This window comes from Colius striatus, chromosome 4 (genome assembly GCF_028858725.1).
Source record: "Colius striatus isolate bColStr4 chromosome 4, bColStr4.1.hap1, whole genome shotgun sequence".
Classification (NCBI taxonomy): domain Eukaryota; kingdom Metazoa; phylum Chordata; class Aves; order Coliiformes; family Coliidae; genus Colius; species Colius striatus.
Window position 1 is genome coordinate 46,203,149 of NC_084762.1, and position 22,022 is coordinate 46,225,170.

General features: G+C 37.7%; 1 protein-coding gene across 4 annotated transcripts in view; it reads left to right on the plus strand.

The window, feature by feature from the left end:
• The window catches only part of LPIN2 (lipin 2), a 43,752-nt gene extending 23,365 nt beyond the window's left edge, over window positions 1-20,387 (plus strand). For 2 of the 4 annotated variants that reach the window (XM_061994484.1, XM_010207276.2), the window contains exons 6-20: window positions 3,847-3,970; window positions 4,589-4,910; window positions 5,137-5,236; window positions 6,121-6,308; window positions 7,497-7,590; window positions 7,950-8,019; window positions 8,123-8,212; window positions 8,945-9,027; window positions 10,129-10,273; window positions 11,139-11,287; window positions 11,767-11,853; window positions 13,559-13,711; window positions 14,740-14,854; window positions 15,538-15,641; window positions 15,972-20,387. In XM_061994484.1, coding sequence (XP_061850468.1) covers window positions 3,847-3,970; window positions 4,589-4,910; window positions 5,137-5,236; window positions 6,121-6,308; window positions 7,497-7,590; window positions 7,950-8,019; window positions 8,123-8,212; window positions 8,945-9,027; window positions 10,129-10,273; window positions 11,139-11,287; window positions 11,767-11,853; window positions 13,559-13,711; window positions 14,740-14,854; window positions 15,538-15,641; window positions 15,972-16,116 — 1,969 coding nt within the window. In that variant the 3' untranslated portion in view covers window positions 16,117-20,387. The remainder of the gene's footprint in view (window positions 1-3,846; window positions 3,971-4,588; window positions 4,911-5,136; window positions 5,237-6,120; window positions 6,309-7,496; window positions 7,591-7,949; window positions 8,020-8,122; window positions 8,213-8,944; window positions 9,028-10,128; window positions 10,274-11,138; window positions 11,288-11,766; window positions 11,854-13,558; window positions 13,712-14,739; window positions 14,855-15,537; window positions 15,642-15,971) is intronic. The other 2 variants (XM_061994486.1, XM_061994487.1) reach the window with 2 other exon arrangements.
• The last annotated feature ends 1,635 nt before the right edge of the window (window positions 20,388-22,022 follow it).

The window sequence follows — 22,022 nt, forward strand, 5'->3', positions numbered from 1 at the left end:
GTGTTGTCTTTTTCCTTTTTCTCCTCTCCCTTAAGTGAAAAAAAACCCACCTTATTTTAAAAATTCACTATTAAAGAAAGAAAATACAATTAATAACATTTCCTTAGATTGGGAAGGTTGTGGAAACTAAGTATGATTCACTCTAGCATAAGCAACACTTGATACGCTGTAAAGCAGAATTGTTAAGTGTTTAGGTAGATTTTGCCAGGTGAAGTAATGGCTCGAGGTAAAACTTGGTCTTAAACTTGACTCATATTCCCCTTCAGAGCAGAGGATTTGTTAGTCACTGAAGTTCTAGTCTCTGGTAATCAGAGATACCAGGAAGAGTATCAATTGACTGTGGATTCTTATACATGATATAGAACAGCTTGCTAGTCAGTTTTCAGTTACAGTGACTAGGACACTCCTGTTCATTTATTCAAGTGCTTTGACTTCTGATGTTCATGCTATTATATTCCTCTTGCATTCAGTTTCTACGTTTTTTTAAGGCTTATCCTTTGTATTTCACCATTCAACATCAATGTCTTTGCATAAGAAGGCATCCTGTTCGTATGTGGTAGTACTTGAGGTAAATTTCCTACTTTTCAGGAATACTATGGACATAAGAAAGGGTGTATATAATATAGCACACAGGATGCTGAGCAGTGTCCTGATTCATTGTAACTCTTTGACCATGTAGTTTTACTTCTTTTCAGTTTGACTGAGGACTCTGCCTCCTAGCTGGTATATTCACAGTGAGGGTTCCTACTCAGCATTGTTGCATGTTAGCTGCTGGTGCACAGGTGCCTGTTCTTCTGTATTAATTGATCTTAATGCAGAATAGAAGAGATTAAGCTTCAGAAAAGACTTTTTGAAATATGTATAATCTCTTTGTTTCAGAATTTTCAGGGCTGTGGCCTCAGTAGAGTCTGAAGTACCACACCATGTTTGGTGCCTTCTAATTCCCTCAGTGCATAGCTTGCTGATGAATAGAAGCAATGGGGCTGGAAGTCCTATTATAGTTTGTTTCTATGTTTTGGATTGAGAACCACATCCTCAAATGTACTTAATGAGATGTAGTCTTCAAGTGTTCCTCAAAGATTTGTGGTTTGTGATTGAAAAGCAGTCAGAGTGTTTTATCCTGATGACTGTTGTAGTGTGGTGTGGGGATTATATCATCAAGATAGGATGGTACTCCTTTGCAGTTGATAAAACTCCAGCTAATATTGACTAGCAGGTTAGATCTGGGAGATGTGATTCATCCCTTTCAGTGCTATCTCCTCTCTTCCTGTTTATGTATTTAGGGAATAGTCTGCTCTAACAACTTATCTGTGTATCATGTGAGATACTTAGTCTCTTTATGTTTGTTTTTTGGCAGGTTTTTTTGTTTTGCTTTGTTTTGCTGTTTTTTTTTTAAACAAGAAGCTATCCAGTACAGGTTGTAGTGTGACAGAGAAATTGACAATTTTACTTCCCCTCTTTGAAGGGGCTGGATTGATTAGTTAGAGGATTCTCCTCTCTAGAAGAGGAGAAATTTTGTATGAAATTATTTCTCTTAAACCACCAAAGAGAGATACTATGATATAGTCAGCATATGGTGAAAGAGAAATGGAAGGTTTTAGTTGGAAATCTGGAAAAGCTAAGTGACTTCTAGTTAAGAGGAGTTGTCTTACTTTTCAGAACCCTTGCAGGAAGTGAAAGGAATAGTGAAAGTCTTTTCAATGAGGAAATTTCTCTTTGTCCTACTCACTATAATAAAAAAAATTCCATAATAATTGGCTATTTCATACCTGTGCTGTCAATGCTGTTGCTGTTTTAACAAGCAATGTTAGCATGATTAGATCACTATTATAAGCATGGATCTTTTGACTAAAGACTTCTCCCCGAGAATGATAATGGAAAACTTAATGCTTTGGAGGAAGTGAACAGACATGGGTTTTCAAAGGGCTGAAGTAGCCATCATTCTTATGCAGGTACTGCTGAATATTAAGAATTAGGCATGGAAACAGGTTAATATGTCTGCATGCCTTCCACTTGACTTGAAATATAGGCAGAATAAATTATTTGGCTCATAGAGAAAGTTCATAGTCTTCCTGAAAACTAATATGTACATGTATTTTCACCCATATGTTATTTTAAATAAGCCCTTCTAATAGTACAAAAAGTATAATTTCTGTAGGAAATTGTTAAAGGAGAACTGAGGGGGCAAATCTCTATATGGTTTCCTTTTTGTGTCCCTGGGTGATAAAGGCTGGAAGTTGACAGATGATGATCACCACTGTGTACTGTCTGTTTTTACATTCTGAATTGTGATCATTTTAGTCCTGTGTGATGTTGCAAAACCTCTGGAAAGTGCTAGATATGATACTTGCATTAGATAATGAATTCCTACAGAAATGTTGTAAGGAAAAAGAATAATCCATAAATTAAATAACTAAAGGGATTACTGTAAAACTTTCAGTATTAAATCGTAGGACAACCCAAGTTGGGGGGGGGAACTCAGAAGATTACCTGTCCCCTCTTTCCCATAAAATTTTGGGCCTAGATTAGATTATCCGTCACCCTGAGCAGTCGCAGTTTAAAAACTTCCTGTGATGGGGACCACTTTCCTGAGAAGGTTGCTCCAGTGAATGATTATTCTGACTGTAAAAAGTTTCTTTCTTACATCAAGATGAAACATCTTCCAGTTTAACAGGAGGACGTGGGTCTTTGTCATTGGAGAGTGGCCTTGCTGAAAGGGATCTGGGATTTCTAATGGACGAGAAACTGAACATGAGTCAGCACAGCACTGCTGCAGCAACAAAGGCTGAGGCTGCATACTAGCAGAGATGATGTGATTATCCATCTCCACCTATTGCTAGTCAAGCTGTACCTGGAGTGCTGTGTCAAGTTCTGATCCCTACAATTCAAATTCAGATGTTGATATTTATCTATATTTTTTTAAAACCAACCAACCAAAAATACCCCAGACCAAACCAAAATGCGCTGTGAACGTCGAAGTATGGAAAGAGCAACATTTCTATAATATGCAATATAATTACCCTGTTCAAGAAAGGATAGACTTCGATTGTCCCAACACTAAATGCTACTTCAAAACAACCTCTTCTTTCCTTTCCTTCCTACGATTACAAGAGCAGAATGATTTTTAAATCGTACCTTTCTAGCATTTTGTTCAGTGAGCTCTTGTATCTCAAAAGTTGCCACGTCTAAAGTAAATTTCAGGTGTCTTTTTCTGATCTATGGATGATAACCACTCTAGGAAAAACCAGATGTAGTCTAAACATATCTGAAGGAAGTTTTCAAGTAATCTTCTTTCCCTCTCCTAAATTATCCTGTTTATATTGCTTTCCTTGCATTGGAAATTGGTGGCATTTCATGCATTTATTTGTGAGTTAGATTTGTAGGACTTCTATTATTCAAATCTTAGTACGGCAAGCTTAAATGTTATATACATTTTCTTGCTCTGACAGGGGGTTGGACTACATGATCTTTCAGGGTCCCTTCCAACCCTTAAGATTCTGTGATTTTTACCGAAGAAAGGAACTTAAAGCTAATTTCTGGCTTTTAGATAGACTTTATTTGTTTTATTCTGTTTGAAAAATGGAATGTGGACTGAGGGGAGACCTACACCTACACTGCAGACACAGTGGACAAATCTGTTCAGGGTGATCACTATGCAAGTCCTCTAATGTGATTTTGGTTTTAACCTAATTTCTCACTGTCTGAAACCCTGCTGGGCTTCTTGCCATGTTACTGAATAATTGAAGCTCTGTTAAGCTGTAGAAAACTACCAACAGTAGCTGCACAACAAATGCATTTTAAACACTAGCTTTCTTTTTTCTGATTTTGTTCTTGTTGATTTGCTAGCCCTTTCTCAGAGCCAGGCTGCCCTAAAAGTGATTCAGAACTAGAAGTTAAACCTGCTGAGAGCTTGCTGAGATCTGAGTCTCACATGGAATGGACATGGGGAGGATTCCCAGAATCAACCAAGGTAAATTTATTTCTCTCTCGCTTTGAGCTGAGTTTTGTCAGGTCCGAAGTTGGGTCCCAGGAGAGGGCTGGAAATGCGCTGTTCGTCATAGCAGTTCAGCTGGCATGGGAGAGCAGCACCCCCGTGTGGCGGGCAGGCAGCCCAGGTCGTGGAGTTCAAAAGCTGCTCAGCAAAGTCGGTCCAGAAAACCCGTCAGTAAAAGTACGAAACTTTTGCATTTTTAGTTAGAAACTGAAGAAAACAACTTTAGAAGTACTATTTCCTTTAGGGTAAATCCTAGTTCATTTCAGAAGAATTATAGCCTTGATAGGACTAATTTAGTATCTGACAGGCAGTTGGTGACAGAAGCCCTGGTACGTCTCCATTTATGCTTTTTTCTTGCTGTGATTTGGTCAAGTTAGTGCTTTCTGTATGTCAGTTTCTTTACTGAACCTGTAAATGAGCTACTGTGAGCCTTCTGCTCCAAGGAGCTTTACTAATAAGGTGAGATATGTTTTATGTTGCTGAAATACATATTTAAATTTTTACTGTGTTTACTTGTGTCCAGGACTTGTACTATTAACGTTTAAAAAAAAATAAACCAAAAGTTTAAGGATTGACTAGAGTTTTGTTTTCCAGATAAGCAAGAAAGAGAAAGTGGAACATCCCAGAACAGCTACCATTATTCCATCAGAAAAAACTCATTTTAGGGTCATCGTCAGCTCCGATGAAGTTGAAGATGATGACGATGTGAAAGATTCTGTCTGTATAGTACTGAAACCTGAGCCAAGAACTCATCCTCTGCTTAAGCAGATGGATGCTAAAGATTCTCTTGCTTCTGCGATCACAGAACCACAAGATCCATTACCATTAGATGCTGATCATCATTCCAGGCTGATGATGGATCCTTTGCCAGAAACAAAGCCAACAGCAAAAATTGATTCGCCTTCAAAAAAGAAAGGTAAATAATAAAGCTGTTGATTCTTTCCTTCAGCAATTTTTTTTAAAAGCATAAATGGGCCTGTTCATTTTTTTCTATTTCAATGTAGTCTTACCTGACTAAAAACTATAATTCAACTCTTGTATTGATAAATACTGTAAATAAGCCTGAATTTTCCACAATTACGTTTGTATTTAGTCTATCTGGATAGCTTCATCTTAGTGATCTTAACTGTTAAAATTAATAGGGGTGCACAAGCGAAGTCATCATCAGGGGCCTGATGATATTTACTTGGAGGACCTAAAGGCTTTGGAACCTGAAGTTGCAGCACTCTACTTTCCCAAAAGGTAATTTTGAATTAAGGTTCTGTGGATCTAGGGTTACTGTATAAGCAGTTGCACTATGTAAGTTCTATTGCATGTGTAAGATTTAGATGGTTAATGCGCCAGTTCTGGAAAGAGATTTGGACTTCAGGTTTTCAGGCTTTTGTGCATCAGTGAGCATTGATCTCATTGAGAAAGCCAGTTTCCAATTTGACAAGAAATGTATTGAAAGATCATGTAGGAATGATCTTTCTCATTACTGAGAGAACCTCTGTGTTCTGCAAATACAAAAAAGGGAAGATGAGTTTAAATTGCACACACCTTTTACACATTTTGCCACATTGCTGGCTCTAGATAAATTCACAGCCGTTTACTTCTTGCATATTCTATACGTTCCTTTTAACTCTTTTTGTTATCTTTTTTGATGTTAAAAAAAATCCCACAAGATCTTCCTGCAAGGTCTTTAATTTTCTAATGTACTTTGTCAAAACACAGTGTTATGAAAACATCGAGGAATGTCTTTTTTACTTCTGTTCTTATTCGACAGCTTTCTAGTGAAGTTTGAAGAGCACAGTATTTTTCTGCAAAAATAGAACGTGGAGGATCTTTACCTCATTTAAATGCAATTTCATAGTAGGCAAGTGAAATGTAATGGTTTCCCAATGTAGGTGAATATAAGAACTGGAAACTGTCAATCTGCTGATATTATGAAGGGTTCAGGGTCTGTGTTTGTGTCTGGTTTTTTGGTTGGTTTTAAATCCATTGTAAAGTGATGTACTTCAATAGCAAGGTGATTTTTGTGAGTGTTTTTTGGGTGAGTAATAATACACTGCATTCAGTAACCTAAAATCTATACCTTTTTTTTGCAAGTGAAATACTTAAGGAAAACGTGGTGGTCTTTTCTTTAGTGATTCTGATCCGGGCTTCAGGCAGTGGACAGAGTCGGATACTCTTTCTGGTTCCCAGTCACCCCAATCAGTAGGAAGTGCTGCTGCTGATAGTGGTACAGAGTGCATGTCCGATTCTGCTATGGACTTACCTGACGTTACACTTTCACTTTGTGGAGGTCTCAATGAAAATGGAGAAATTTCTAAAGGTATGTGAACAACTGAAACAAAGAGTAATAGAGCTCAATTAAACAAATTAAGTGGCTTGAATGCTCTGATTTCCACCTTGTAAAGCTTTGAGTTACTGTTACACTTGTGGTGAGAAAAGGAAATAGCTAGTATTTCATTTTCTAAAATTCTCAAGCATTTGCCAAGCAGAGATAGCAGAATTTAACCTCAAATTACTCAAGAGCACCTAATGTCTTGAGAAGGTTTCTGTCTCTGTTTTTGCACTAGGTGTTGTGTGTCTGAGCAGGCACTCTTATGGCTGTAATTACTTGCATAGTCCTATATAAATCTTAACAATTATATTCTTTTCAATTGCCTGGTTTTTTTTTTTTATTGTTTTTTATTAAGTGATTAGAAAAATCTCTTGACTGTTGTGTTGGACTATCTTTTCTCTTGCTCTGTCCTAAATGTTTATTAACTTTTTAGATTTTTACTAGCTGATTCTTCTCTCTTAATGCTGTGGTTAATTTTAGTACTGAAGTTGTGTGCATTTTTGAGGGAGCTTCTAGGAGCACAGAATTTTCATGAACATGTACTGCATTGTTTGTAGTATTACCTTTTTTGTAGTCAACTAGTCTCTAATGCATCAAGTGAAATATAAATGCTTATTGATAAAGGCTCAGAAGATCTCTCCTGGTACTGTGGTAGTAATACCAGATTTTATTTGAAAATATGTCTTCCTTGCAGGGATCTTACACTAAATTATGAATTTCTGTAAACTTGCATAGCCCTAGTAATGAGAATGCTATTAGTAGTCAATGATTAGACAAACCCAAGAAGCTGGTAACATACTTCCCCCTCCACTACAATAGGGTATTATGTAGGCCCCTTAACTGCCACAATAAATTTTTAAAGAAAACTTGCTTAGACAAGCATGACTCTCTTTTTTTCCAGCCAGCAAACTGAATTAGTTCCTACCTCCTCCTTATCCTCCCTCTTCTAATTTCTTAATTCTCATTACTGTGACTACTAAAGTGGTGTAAGGTTTTCACTGTTTTTGAGGAGGCAGTCACAGGCAGGACTCTTGTCAGGTAGGCCATATTAGTGTATCTTGAGTGATGTCAAGATCAGCAAAGACTCTGAAATGACAGGAAGCATTTCCCTAGATAAAAAACTGATCAGATATCTTGGATTTTTTTTTCTGTAATTTAAATCTGCTTCTATTGCAGAAAAATTTATGGAACATATTATTACTTATCATGAATTTGCTGAGAACCCTGGGCTCATAGACAATCCGAATTTGGTAATAAGGATTTATAACAGGTAAATCTCTATGTATGTATATTCTCTATATATGTGTATCATAGATAGAAGATCTCATTTAAAATCTGCCCTTTAAAATGAGTGCATTTCTCAGCTTCCGTTGCAATTTGTGGTTTTGACTGATGTGTTTCCAAATCTCAAAGACAAGGATTCTGAACTGAATATTTGCATTAAATTCAGCTTTAAATGAAGTGATTTTTATAGTGGTAAATTAAGTGCACTATATATATTAAAATACCTCTACTTGTAGAAAACTTTGTTATTAGTTGTTGGCAGCAAATGTATTTTTTCATTAGCAAAAGGGCAGGTTGCACACTGATAGTCAGGTTTTGTAATATCAATGTCATGTTTTTAAACAGGTATTATAACTGGGCGTTGGCTGCTCCAATGATTCTGAGTTTGCAAGTGTTTCAGAAGAGTTTGCCTAAGGTAAATAGATAGAATTATACTTTTAAAAAAAAATATTTTGTATGTAGTACGTGTGATTATCTCTTTATTTTTCTAAACAAATATTAAATGCCTAATTTTTCAGGCAACGGTTGAGTCTTGGGTCAAAGAAAAGATGCCAAAGAAGTCTGGAAGGTGGTGGTTCTGGCGGAAGAGAGAAAGCATGACTAAGCAGGTAACTGAGACCTATTTTGATTTTTTTCTTCTTTCCTTAGCTGTTAAAAGATGAAAAATTGTAGTTTGTCAGAAGTGCCTCAGAGTGCTACTCCCACAGCTCTGTGTCACTGCTTGCCAGCTGAGAGTTAATCAGTGTTGTAGTAGCTGTAGCTCCTTCTGTATATTTAGTCTTAGATATCACATCTTTGTTTGCTGTTAATAGTTGCTTCAACAAAAATTGCTGTATTCAGCTGTTGCACAATATTCTCAAAATTCTTTCTTCTAAGCCATAAGCAGTTGGCAGCACTACTTTTCAGTCACTGCAGTATGTTTTAGGAATGTATACACAAATATCTAAGTAGATGTTGTGCTGCATAGTAGATGTTAGCTGAGACACCATATTTTAGACTAAATTAAGTTTTCTGAACCTCAAATATGTGCCTTAAATTTACTTCCTCACAAAAAAGGGAATTTTATAAGCCTAGAGATCGGCAGCCCCTTTATTGCTAAGTTCATCATGTTAAACTAGCAGTTGTCAACTTTTGGCATGCAGTGTTTTGCTTCCTGAAATTAAAAAAGAAAACTAATAGACTGTTCCTTCTTGTTAAATAATTTACAGAATGAATGATTCTGAAACTTAATGTCGTTTATGTACTACAATGCTAGCTATTTAAGTGTGAATTGTGTGAATTCACTTGGACCAGTTTGAAATGCTTAAAATGTCTCTGTGTTTTTTATCGTGTTGCTTTAGATACCAGAGGCGAAAGAGGGGAAAACTGAGACACAAAGAACAAATGAACTGTCAGCAGCTATAAAAGAGCAAGTTAATAGTAGGTGTGTTCCTGTCTGAAGACTATTTTGTGGACTGAACAGTTTCTTTTTTTCTTTTTTGATGAAGAATTCATTAGGAATTTACTATGGGAAGAAACGTTTTCCTTTTAAGCTACTAAAGAGGGACTAGATGCATTTAGCAACTAATTCAGCAAAATAATGTGGCAGCAAACATTGTAGGAACTACAGATACTGTACAGCTATTTCCTAAATCCTGTTGTATTTACTTCTTAACTTGTAACATAACCACAAAGACATACATAGTAACCTTTAGCAGTGGGCCACTACTCTCTGGTATTGTTTCTGAGATGGTGTTTGTCATTATTATTGGGGTATTTTAAAACTCAATATTGTATAAATAATTTAAGCCATGTGCAATCTTTTTTGTAACATTACATAAATGAAACAATAAAATAGTATTAATTACAGTGCACAAATGTCCCAAGATTGTGGTTGACATCTAGCAGTTTTGAGCACAAAATTGTGCCAGTCTAGATAACTTATTATGTGTAATCATATTCTCCCATGATTTTGTGAAGATAGTTGTGAATGTTGACATGTTCAAGATTTAAAAACCTAAATATATTGCGATTGACTACTTCAGAGAAATTAAATGCTGCTTTTAATCTTGAAATCTCAAATTGGCAGAAAAATAAGTCTGAATAACCTTAAAAGGTGAGCTACCCCACTAACTTATCACCCACAGTTTAAATTACATAGTAACTGGCAGCTTTTCTAAAAAACAAAACTCTGTTACTCATTCAGCATCCCCTTTCATCTGCAGCGTACCTAATTCATCAACACAGCATTAGTGTCTGCTTGCCACTCTGTCTTTACTAAACCCATTGTTTGTGGAGGCAGCTAGTAATAGCAATGGTTAGAGCTCCACCAATACTAGTGTGCATTACAAGTCTTCCTTGCTTATTGGCATATACTAGCTTTATCTAGGCATTCACTAGACCATGGACTTGGTCAATCTGTGCTATAAAGCTAGTAGCAAATCCTCAACATAAGCAGAAATTAGTCTGGCATAAGAATCTTAAACCATTAAAGAGGAATTGTCTGTAGCTTACATTTGTTCTGGTTCATCTCATCTCATGTCAGACCTCCAGAAGATGATTCTTCTAGTGATGAAGCCTCACAGGAGTTGAAGGAATCCCTGAAAATAGATCCTGCCCCCGTAGAGCATCCAACCCATGGGAACACTACATCATATAAGAAGTCACTGAGACTGTCTTCAGACCAAATAGTAAGTGGCACGCCTTTCTTGTACATAGGATGCTTCCCAATTCCACTCTAAGAGCTGGACTTCTGCCACTTTTTAGAAGCGATATATGAGTACATCTCATGAAGTAAGTAAAATGGTCTCTAGGTTACTTCTCTAGCAGTAGAAAAAAGGAGTTGGGAAAATTTAAAATTTAAAAATCCATTAGTTATTACTGAAATTAAAGAAACAAATCGTATTAGTAATTTTAAAAGTGAAAGTATTTTCCTTCCTACTGTGGGTAACTGCAAGGGAATCTTTTATGTTGTTATTTTAAGAATATGTGTTTGGATTAAAATATAATGTCTTACAAAGATCTGCAGTCAAACTTCTATATTAAGATGTTGCCAAAAAAGTGACATTGTTGGCGTGTGCAATTTGGATATCCCAGGAACTGAACAGTTTAATAATGTATATTTAAATTGGTATGCAGTTTATTCATTGCCATCAAACTTACAAGTTAGTTCTACTGCTGTCTAAATGTGTGATCTTCCTCAGGGAAGATTTTCAAAAGCGTCCACTAAGTAGAAAATAGTGTTGCATACTCTAGCACACAGAGTTCCATTTGCTTGTACTGTAAGTCTGCTGTAACAGCAAGAACTCAAGTAGCAGAGAGTCAGATATCTGCTGCTGTAAGCAGATACAGAAGTTACGGACAAACACACGTTCCCAGACTACAAAACAGACTGTCATAAAAGCTGTGCCAGTGTTAAACCATGGTTTGTTTTTTGATGAGTTAATCAAAATAGATGAAGAAAAGTATATGAGCTGTTTTCTGAAGCTCACTTCTTATAAAAATTTTGTAGTGAGGGTAACTTATGTTTTCAATTATTTTCATTTTTTTCTAAAGGCAAAGCTGAAGCTCAGAGATGGCCCTAATGATGTTGTATTTAGTATTACAACCCAGTATCAAGGGACTTGCCGTTGTGCAGGAACAATATATCTCTGGAACTGGAATGATAAGATCATCATATCAGACATTGATGGTACAATAACCAAGTAAGTATCATCGAATTGTTTTCTTTTATTTGTTGTTTGGGGTTTTTTTAATCTGACTTTATTGATTCTATCCTGCTTTTCAAAATAAGATTTAAGAACACTATTAAAGGATGTTCATTAACAGTCGTGAAAGGAAACTTGCTTTGATTTTAATTTGTGCTGGCATTTACAACAAACTAGAAAATGTCTTTTAACAGAATAATGCAAAAGTGGTAATGTTTAGTGTGTGGCTGTTGCCTTTTCCGTTAGGCGCCTTTTCCATTAGACTTTTCCAGGTTTGGGAGCCATAGGTTAGCTAGGCAACTGACTTGTGCTGTATAGCCCCATCAGTTCTCTGTCTAGAGTAGTTACTGATTCTCTTTTGAGACCTTCTGCAGAGATATTTATGTAAATACTTACTATAAATTGTATATTCATTACTGATCATCTTTAACAAACTCATACACTTACGATCAGCTATCTCTGATTCTGCTTTTTAGGTCCGATGCTTTAGGACACATCCTCCCCCAGCTCGGGAAGGACTGGACTCATCAGGGCATTGCAAAACTCTATCATTCCATAAATGAGTGAGTATGTAACCTATGAAGTGATTAGGGTTTTCTGGAATTTGGGGATTAATGAGCAGGTAACTGGATTATTGTTAATAACTGTGCAATTTATTGCAATTTGTTGGGAAGTGAGCTACTTCTGTCATTCACAAACAAAGGGAAGTTCTTTGCCCAGAATGCTTACTTTCACATCACTGTTACTAGTTCCCTTCTCAAATGTTTGAGTCTACATTTTAGTTCTTAAAAACTGTATAATATTGATGTGACCACCAAAGAGAACCCTAACAGCAATGATATCTCATTCATGCGTATGTGTGTCTCCAGACTGATCACAAAGCCTATTACAAACATGATACAGTATAAATTCAAACCTAATTTGTGTCTTTCCAATGCATAAATACTGTGTGTTTTAATGTATTTGCTAACAAACTCCAGGGAATGCTCCTTAGGATAGATTTCATATTCTGAAAATAATCCTAGAAACAACTTGCCACTGGTACAAAGGAAAGGCTGGTGGCCCTGCTCGAGTTTTCTGTCACTTTGTTGCACTTCTGACCTAAGCTGATGTGGTTTAGTAAAACGGTAAAAGAGCAATTCAGCCCAAGGGCCATTTGCCCTCCCCCTCTCCAGGTCGGTCAGGCAGATGTGCTCACCCTGTGGTCTGCAACAAGCCACAGAGGCAGCTATGTGCCTCTACTCCTGTGCCACAAAGGGCAGGTGTCTACGAGTTTAGTCCAGAGAGTTGTGAACCATACCTATACAAATGTAGTGTTCATCAAAGAGGTGTATAGCCGCAGAATTTGTGTGTCTCATAACTTGGGGCAGAACAAACCTACATATTTCCTCCCCTTTCAGATTAGGTCCTTTGTTTCACAGACTTTTTTCCAGAAATACACTGATGCTAGAGATAATACTTGCTACTGATGAGGATCACAGGATGGAGTGACCAGCTGTCAGACACTTCCTGATCCACTTAAAATAATCGACTTTTATCTTTGTTTTCAAGTTTAATAGTCTTTTTCCCCAAAAAAAGGCTGTTGTTGACCTTTGTTCTTGTGGCCTTCATTGGTGTCCCTTGCAGTCCATGGGAGATAACTGGAGGGGTTTTTATTCCGTGCATAATAATAGTATTGGAATTATTTGCCAAACTGAATCAAGTGTTTGCAAATGTACATAAACACTCAGGCCTCTTGTACATGCAGCAAATGTTTACAAATCTGTATAACAGATGAACCTACAAAATCTACAGGAAAGATTTAGGGGCTCGGTGAATGCTTCTTGTTGTCAGCCCTTCACTCTGCACTGCAAATTTTGACAGCAACCTGAAAAAAAAAACCAACCACCAATACAGGAGATCTGGGAGCCAGTGTCATGTAATGCAGATGATTTTAAACAATTGCTGTCACCCTACAGCTGGATTGAAAGAAGTTGAATAAAATCAATGTGGCACCTACTTAATCTAGTCTATCCTATACTATAATCTGAGAATTACCATCCAAGTTATTTTGGCACTTCCTGTTTCTCAGATTTGATTGAGTCATGGATTTACATTATTACATGCTTGAAAACTTTACAGTGGAAAACTCTTTTATTTGTACATGCAGAGCACTGGAATGAGTCAATACCTAAACTGATGCCTTTGGACATTGCTATAACCACATACTTCTGTTTGCAAAGACTGTGAACAGAAGGAATATGAAATAAGTTGATAATTCTTTCCTAGAAATGGCTACAAGTTTCTGTACTGTTCTGCTCGTGCCATTGGGATGGCAGATATGACCAGAGGATACCTACACTGGGTAAATGACAAAGGGACAATTCTCCCCAGGGGCCCTCTCATGTTGTCCCCCAGCAGCTTGTTTTCTGCCTTACATAGGTAAGCGTGTGGGATTTCTTACATCCATTCCCTACCCATCTCAGAGAAAGCAGCAGATCAAAATGATTTGTCATGCTGAACATTACATCTGTAAAAAAAAAAAAACCACCCTGTGCTAGATTTGCTCCTGAGACTTGATTTCCCTCAATTATTTGTTCATAAGCTGTTTGTTTTGCCTGAATTTCACTTGTATACTTGGGTTTCTGTGGGCATGTTAGAAGTGGCCACAAACCACAAAATACCAGTCGCAGAGCAGATCATTTTCCCTTTTCTTCATTCCTCTAGTCCCCATGACTGCTTGCTAGTAGATTTTCTTTATATTGATACAATTTAATCAAGTAAAGCTGCAAGGATTAATGCAATGCTGTTACACAAGAGGGAGGGAAAAGAGAACTAGGTGGGGGATATTGGCTGTCACACTAAAGCGAACTCTGATACTGCAAGTGCTCCATGTGCGACTGCTTAAAAAGCAACGTGGGCTTTTGCTATGCTTCCACTCAGTCCATCTTTTGAACCTGCCACAGTCTACCTGTTCTTGACTGGAAGAGCTAATAGTGGAAAATGCTTTTTTGATTTTCCTTGTTTTTTACTAAAAACAACTAGTTGCTGGCGAGCAATGGCAGCAGCTGCCAGAACGGTCACTAACAGCCTTTGCACACCCTTTTGTCAGAGGCAGGAGCTGTAACAAGTTTATGCCTACTTGATTAGACCTTCTGATTTAGATGGTCATCTACAATAACAGCAGTTCACAGCCTGCGTTCACAACTAGGAATTTTCATCCCGCTTACTCAGCCTACACACTAGTTATTCATCATTTTATTTCTTCTTTACTACAGATGTTGGAAAATGGCAAATGTTTTCATGTTTTGTTGTCACTTGTTTCATTCTTGGAATACTACTGACTGTCTATATAACTGCCAATGCTAGCAATGGGAAGCAATGAGAGTATAAATATCAGATAAATGGGGAAGGAGGATATCTTCTATCAAATTATGATTTAGAATTTGACTGTTGAAATTTTATTTTAGGGAAGTAATAGAAAAGAAGCCTGAAAAGTTCAAAATCGAATGTTTGAATGATATCAAGAATTTGTTTGCTCCCAGTAAACAGCCTTTCTATGCTGCTTTTGGAAACAGACCTAATGTAAGTCTGCCCCTTTCTAATTGAAGGCTTAAAATGCATGAAGTACTTGGGAGGCAGAAGAAATACATTTCTTTTTGTATCTACTTAATTTTAATAAGGAAAGAGCACATTGGTACTTCTGTGGGTTTGGTCAGGAAAATCCATATGCAGATGCCCTAACTAAAAGCTACTAGAGCTGCTTATATGAGAGAGGTTATAGGCACATTGGTATTCTCAGGATTCTACAAATTTTTGCCACCTTTCCATACTCTTTTTCAGCATTTCTGACGGCTTTGTAACCTAAAGGTATTAATTCAGTGCTCCAAAATCTTTAATCCTGTTTCCTATTGTACAGTTCCTGCAGTCTCTCGGCAGCTCAGTGCTGTCATAATTGAGCTTGAGAAATAGAGAGGATATTGTAAGAGGAATATTGTCCCAAGGAATGGTATTGTGTGATACAGATGTGTGCATTTGTGACCCCAGACTTGGGAGCAGGAACAGGGCACTTGGGGAAAGGAGGAATGTTTTGTTATGGTGTGCATGTGGCGAGGGGTGGGCTGTTGTTTAGGAAGCTTGTTTTTTAAGGGATGGTTTTACTATATGCTTTTTGAATCAGCTTTTCTCATTCCCTTAAGAAATTGTTCACTATGTCACATTCAGTAAGGAAATGTTCAAGTATGCTCTTTTGTTCGTGCTTTTTGCAGGATGTGTATGCCTACATGCAAGTGGGAGTCCCAGACTGCAGAATATTTACTGTGAATCCAAAGGGTGAACTGATCCAAGAACGAACTAAGGGAAACAAATCTTCGTAAGATCATTTTCGTTATTTCAACTAAAAGAAAGTATTTAGGAATGAGATCACAAAATAATGGGATTTGTGACCATGATGATTTGATCTCCTGTTATATACAGCACATGAAAAACTTACTTGCCAGAGGCTTAAAACATTGGATACTTGACTGAAACTTTTTGAAAAGAAAAGTAAGCTGGCAAAATGAAATTGCAAACTGCTTATGCAGTAGTAGTGCCTTATTTAAAGACTGTACTTTCTGGTCTAGACTTCTAAAGCTACTTTTTTGGCTACCATGGAAGAGTGACTAGACTGTTCAGTAATGGTCTGTCTTCTTTGTTATTATAGATATTACAGACTAAGCGAACTCGTGGACCATGTGTTCCCATTACTTAATAAAGAACAGAGTTCTGCATTTCCGTGCCCAGAATTCAGCTCCTTTTGCTATTGGAGAGAGCCTCTTCCTGATTTCAACATGGATGATCTGCTCTGAAAAATACTTGTCACCTAGAGATGGAATTTCATATTCAGCTACTCAACTTCAGTTTAAATGTGAAGAACTTTCTTAACGAAGTTGCTAATTTATATAGTGGTACCATAAGTCTTACTGAAGAAATCACTTTAACTCTGTTGGTTTAAAACAAAGAAAATGCAAAGCTACTCTCTGTTTCTTTTGTGTGGAGTTTGAGTTTTTTGGTTTTTTGTTAGTTTCTTTATTGCTCATCTTTATATACCTGTTCTAGGGCACTTGAGATCGGCCTGTCATTGATGGCCATGGTACCCAAGTGCTTCAGGGCAGCCAAATGCTATAAGGTAGACTGTGACTTTGCATTTTCATCAATACAGACCTTATTGCAAACAGAGATTTTTTTTTTTTCTTTTATTATTAGTCTTAATAGTGTATTTTCTAAAATGAAGCCAAAAAGTGTTTGGAAACTGCCAAATAGAATGTCAGACCTGTTAATAAAAAAATGTGGTCTCGTGTTCAGATGGGCAATTACACCATTTTTTGAAAAGATCCAGAACTTAAGACCAGTGGGCTCTTTTTCAGCTGAAAATACAGAAAATGTGTAGGCACTACTGGCCTGACAGACTCTGAAGACATAAAATTCCTCTTTAAATGTAAATATGCCTTTTGTCACATGTACAAGACTATACTTGTACAATTCACACTCAAACTAACTCTGCTTATTACTTTTTTTATGTGCAATGTTTAAGCTATTTCATGAGCTCGTTACCAAGAAAACTGTCTTCAGATACTTGTATGGCTTTTGTTGTTTTCAGGCTGCACTATATCATGTTAAAATTTCATCAAGAGCGTTTCTGTAAGAGTTAGGCAGCTGCCATTTCTGTTTTCTTTTTTACCACAGAGATGATGCATATGTGTGTGTATGATGTGTAGGCCAGTAAAACATATGTACAGATTGTATTCAGGGAATTGTAATACTAAAAAAATTGTGTATTTAATTTTTTAATTGTCTACTGCAGGTCTTTCCAGAATTCTGTATTGCAGGTTTTCAATAGCTGGAAGGAAGTGCAGCTCAATAGTGAGATTCCAGGTATGATAATGGTTAAATGCTGCAGAGCAGAATAAAACTTTTCTTTTTTTTTCTTTTTTTTTTTTCCTTTTTTTTTTTTTCTTAAGTTTTGGGTTATTCCTAAATGTCATGCTGGTCATTCCTCAGGTTCAGATCAGAGCCTGTGAACAAACTGCATTCCAAGTCTAGTGTTTATCAGCTGTGAAAGCAGCTAGTATTTCTCTCTCCAAAAATACTTGAAGGCAAAAGTAGTTCTGCTTTTAAGTTGAGTCAGTGCATTTAACCACCTTCAGACAAATCTACAGTGAGGTTCCACCAGCCTAGAGGGCTTAAGGACTACAGTCATTTAAACATCATTAAACATCAGTCATTGAAACATCAGTCCTTGCCTTTCTGGCCAAATGGCCTTTTCTGTCACTCCCTAAGCAAGTTCCTGGGGCCAACTTTAAAAGATCTTTCCAGGATCAACATCCAGGATTTCCAGCAGGCAGGCCTGGTGGTGAGCTCTCCTCCCACCTCCACCCGTCCTCCAGCAGGAGCAGGGCCATGTGGAGGGAGCTCAGTGATCTTGAAGGTATTTGTGTGGCTCCCGAAACACCATGGGAGGGAGGCCCTTCCGCACTCCCTCAGACCAAATGCAGGAAAGGAAGGAGCTCTCCTTTCGTTTCACTACCTGCAGAAGAGTATATTTAAAGGATTTTGAACTCTCACACAGAATATTTGTCTTTATCAGGCTGAATAGTCTTAACCCACAGTTCTGATGTGACACCAGCTAATGCTAGACAGTTAGAAACTGCATGGGGGGGTAATTTTTAGTTCACTGCTCAAATGAAATTACTTCCCCTCTCAAAGCTGTAGTGTATTTCTGTGTTTATAAAACATTAAATAAAGAATGAGGACAAGGAAAATCAATATGGACCCTCTCTTTTAAAGCAGGAGTATGAGAGTGGGAAACAAAACAACCTATCTGTCATGGTGTGCCATGCATGTAAGTGAACTGAAAGGCACTCGTGTTCATGTACAGTCAGGACAGTGCTTCATGGGGCTGTTTCAGCCTGTGACCAATCTCGGTGTTTAAGTGGGTTTCACAGGACTCAGCTGAAAGGATGTTTTGCTCTTACTGCTTCTGGTTTAATTTTTTTTTTACTGTCAGAAACTTAAAAACATCATTCCACTTTTTCTTGTTACTCTTTTTCCAGTTTTCATTAGAAAATTAAATTTTCATGTTCACCAAGTGCTTTGAACGTCAATAGGATTTGAGCTTTTAAGTCACTTAAGTACTTTAAAATAGAGTCCAACATTTAAAAGTATTTTCATTACGAGATTAAATAGTCTATCTAGAAATTCTATTTTACATAAAGGAAGTGAAGCGGCCTCTCCCAAAACACTCTTTTGTGGACATTACCATTTTCTTTACTGTGTAACTTACTCTTAGTGGCCCTGGTATTACACAGGTTTTCTGAAAATAAAAGCATTTCATGAAACTGGGATGGGCTTCCAAATGGGGCAGACTGTTACCAAGGTTTGTCTGTATCTTCCTTGGTTGAATTTTGCTTTTTTAACTTGGTTAACTTTTTTTCTCTTCAGTTCCATTTATCTTTTCAGATTGTCATAAAGATAAGCTGTGGATTTTAAGGTGGTGACTTGAGTAAAGGAGCAGTGTGGAAAAATGGTATCAGATATATCTCCAAAGGTATATCGTTTAAGAGGGTATTAATATGGGGGTGTTGTGTTTGTAGAGAGCTCCTCATTCTGTTAACCTATTATTGTGCATCATAGGGATGTCCAAAAAGTTGCTTAGTTAAAAATTTTGCTTTTTTTGTTTTGGACCAGAAACAGATTTGATACTTGATTTTTGATAAAATGTAAAAGTGTTCTTGAATACCTCTGATACGAGTAGGGTGGGAGTTGGTTTTGTTTTTCTCCATCTGGCTTGTGTTTGAAGCTTTTCAGATTGTTAACCCTGTTTAGGGACAGAATATGAGGGCGCTGTACTGTCATTGCATACCTGTGTAATTTGGACTGCTGGGCACTTTACTGACTCTAGTGAAGACATCTCACTGCTATCAACCTGTAGGCTTGTGCTGCAATATTAATATGAAGTGGGGTAAATAACAGTTATGCATTAGCCCATCCTTTACCTTAGTTGAGAGAAGCGGCCTGAAACTAGTGTTTGAGAACAAGTTATGCTATTCTTATTTAAAACGAGTGCAAGCGAAATCATTCTTTCTGTGAAAGAGGAACTTCTAGGTGCGTGTGTCTGTCGGCACATGCACTCCCCTGTTGAGACTGTGTTGTTGAAGATGCAGATCCTCTTAGCATTGGAATCATGTCAAAGGCTGAGTCAATGATACCTGTCTGGGAATAAATAAGGAACATTGCAATTCAGAACTTGTTAGTGACTTGGACATTACCCATTTCTATAATGATTTAAAGTTCAGTAACTTAAGTGGTAGACATTTCTGGGTTTGTGTTTTAGGTTTGGTTTTTTTTTTCCTGTACCAAGCATGTTTGTGCTTCAAGAAGTTGGGCTCCCATCCCTAACAGTACTCAATTGCATGTGCAGTCTTGGCTCACATATCCGTAGCTTTCTGTCATCAGTGTGCACCTTCCAAACCTTTTTTTCCTTCAACTGGAAAAGTTTTAACACTTGTGTTGTAACTCTGTTACGGAACTTCTGAAGCAAACTCTGAATCTGCTTGTGGTAAAGACAAAAGATATGAGATTTCATGTTAATATTTCATACAAGTCTTCTAGAAAATACTGTCAGTCATATGAGTGAGAGTTGTTTAAATGACTGTAATGCAAATTCATAACGAAACATCAGAAATACATCGGGAATTTGAGATGCCATTAAAGCATCAATTTTTTGCCTGAAGAAGTTTTAATTTCCAAAGTTAAATTCTGCAGAGGAGAATGAAATTGGTTTGGACTTTTTTTACAGTGTTAATTACTTCCAGATGAAAGTTAAAATGTTGGTTTATTTTGAGGGTGGGAAAACTCTCTTCAATTATTTGTTTCATTTTTATATTGAAGATGTGGAATACTTGATTGTTAAGCAACCCAATCAATAATAAGGTAGCGTGCTTCAAATTGTCAAATCTGTGATCATACCAGTACAGTGGTTTTTGTTAAGACTGAACTATTGTGGGTACAGTAACCCATACCAGTGCAATGTTTATTGATGTTCAGAACAATGTTATCACAATAAACAAACTTCAAGTAATTGTTTTCTTCGGTTTGTACTTGGGAATTCCATTCTGGGATTTGCTAGTTCAGTAAGTGTGGGTTTATTTAAATTGTGTTCCTATTTTACATGGAATTCAAGTTGCTCTTCTAAGGACTACAATACATGTGCTTTCTCTCACATTGGGTTTATTTTCTTTCCAGAGTACAACTGATAAATAATTGCTGTCATCAAGCTTATATTATGTGCTAGTACCAATATTAGGTTATAAATACAACAAGAAGCAAATATGCCTCAATATTATAGTGTCAGGTAACAGATGCATGACCTAGGAATACACAGGCTGCCTTGAAAAAAATCTTGTGACTGCATGGTTGGAGCTATTGTAAATCTGTCCTAACTTGGGCAGATTGTTTTTTTCCTAATTCCATTTGAGTTAACTTTTTCTTTCAAGCCAAACAGTATTGTCTTCCATGACAGCTGCTAAATTACTTGAGGCAATTATTGTGACACCAACTTGAAAAGCAGGCCTCAAGCTTTCAGTAGAAACTTACTCTTCTTAGTGTCTTGGTGCTGCTGGTAAATGCAACTAACTAGCAGCTTACCCCAGCGCATCAGTGTGAGTGATCTGCATGAAGGTGTGATGTTGTGCAGGGGGAGGTGTCTGCAGCCCCAAGCTGGCCTGTGCTTCCCCCTGCTGCACCAAAAGGGCTTCTGGGCAGACTTCTTGCATGTTGCAAGAGAGAGTGGGACAGAGCTCCCAGAGGTTTTGCTGCAGGGTCTTCTGTCTGGCAGGGGCTGCCATGTGTGCTTTCTAGGTGTGATGATACACACTGACTTTTCCTACACTCTTTCCTCCACACTTCAGCCAAATCCATCAAACCCATAGTGGTGTATCTGCCCCATACCAGAGATGCCCAAGACCCCTCTAATTGTGCAGGTGGCTGTAGCCAAGAATAGTGGAAAGACTCCAGTGCCATAACCCTGTGTGGTGGTGTTCTTCATGGCCAAAGTGGTGTGGCAACGGAGTGGCCCAGGGGAGCCGATGTTGAGCTGCGTGAGAACAAGGATTTGTGTTAATGGGTTTCACGTGTAGTGCTCTGAACAGGACACAATTAACTGTATGTTGGGATAATTACAAGTGATGGTAAGCCACCTCCTCAGGAGTGCCACAAAAGCCTTTGCTCATAAGGATTTGTGCCAGATAGATGCAGTTCTGACTGAATATTCATCTTTAGTCCAAATTAATCTGAACTCTCTTTTAAAGACTGGGTGGCTGCCACTCTCGCTTGCGCCAGTAATGACAACTGGTGTACCTCCTGCTTTCTTCCTAGACATTCCCTTTGTTCCTATTTTTCCCTGCCTCTCTTTTTGTTTCTCCTGCCCACCTTGCTGTTCTCTTGTTTTCCACTACTGATTGTGCTTTATCTGTACATGTTTTGATGAGAATTAACAACATAGCCCAAATCCTTCAGCCTACAGCGGGCTGAAGGGCAGGGCTCAAAGAGTTGTGGTGAACTGGGCTACAATCTGGCTGGTAGCCAGTTACTAGTGGTGTCCTCAGGCCTCAGTTCTTGATGCAGCAGTTGAAAGCACCATGAGCAAGTTTGCTGATGATACCACACTTTTCTCTAAAGGAAAAGGAGGCCTTGCAGAGGGACCTAAAGAGATTGG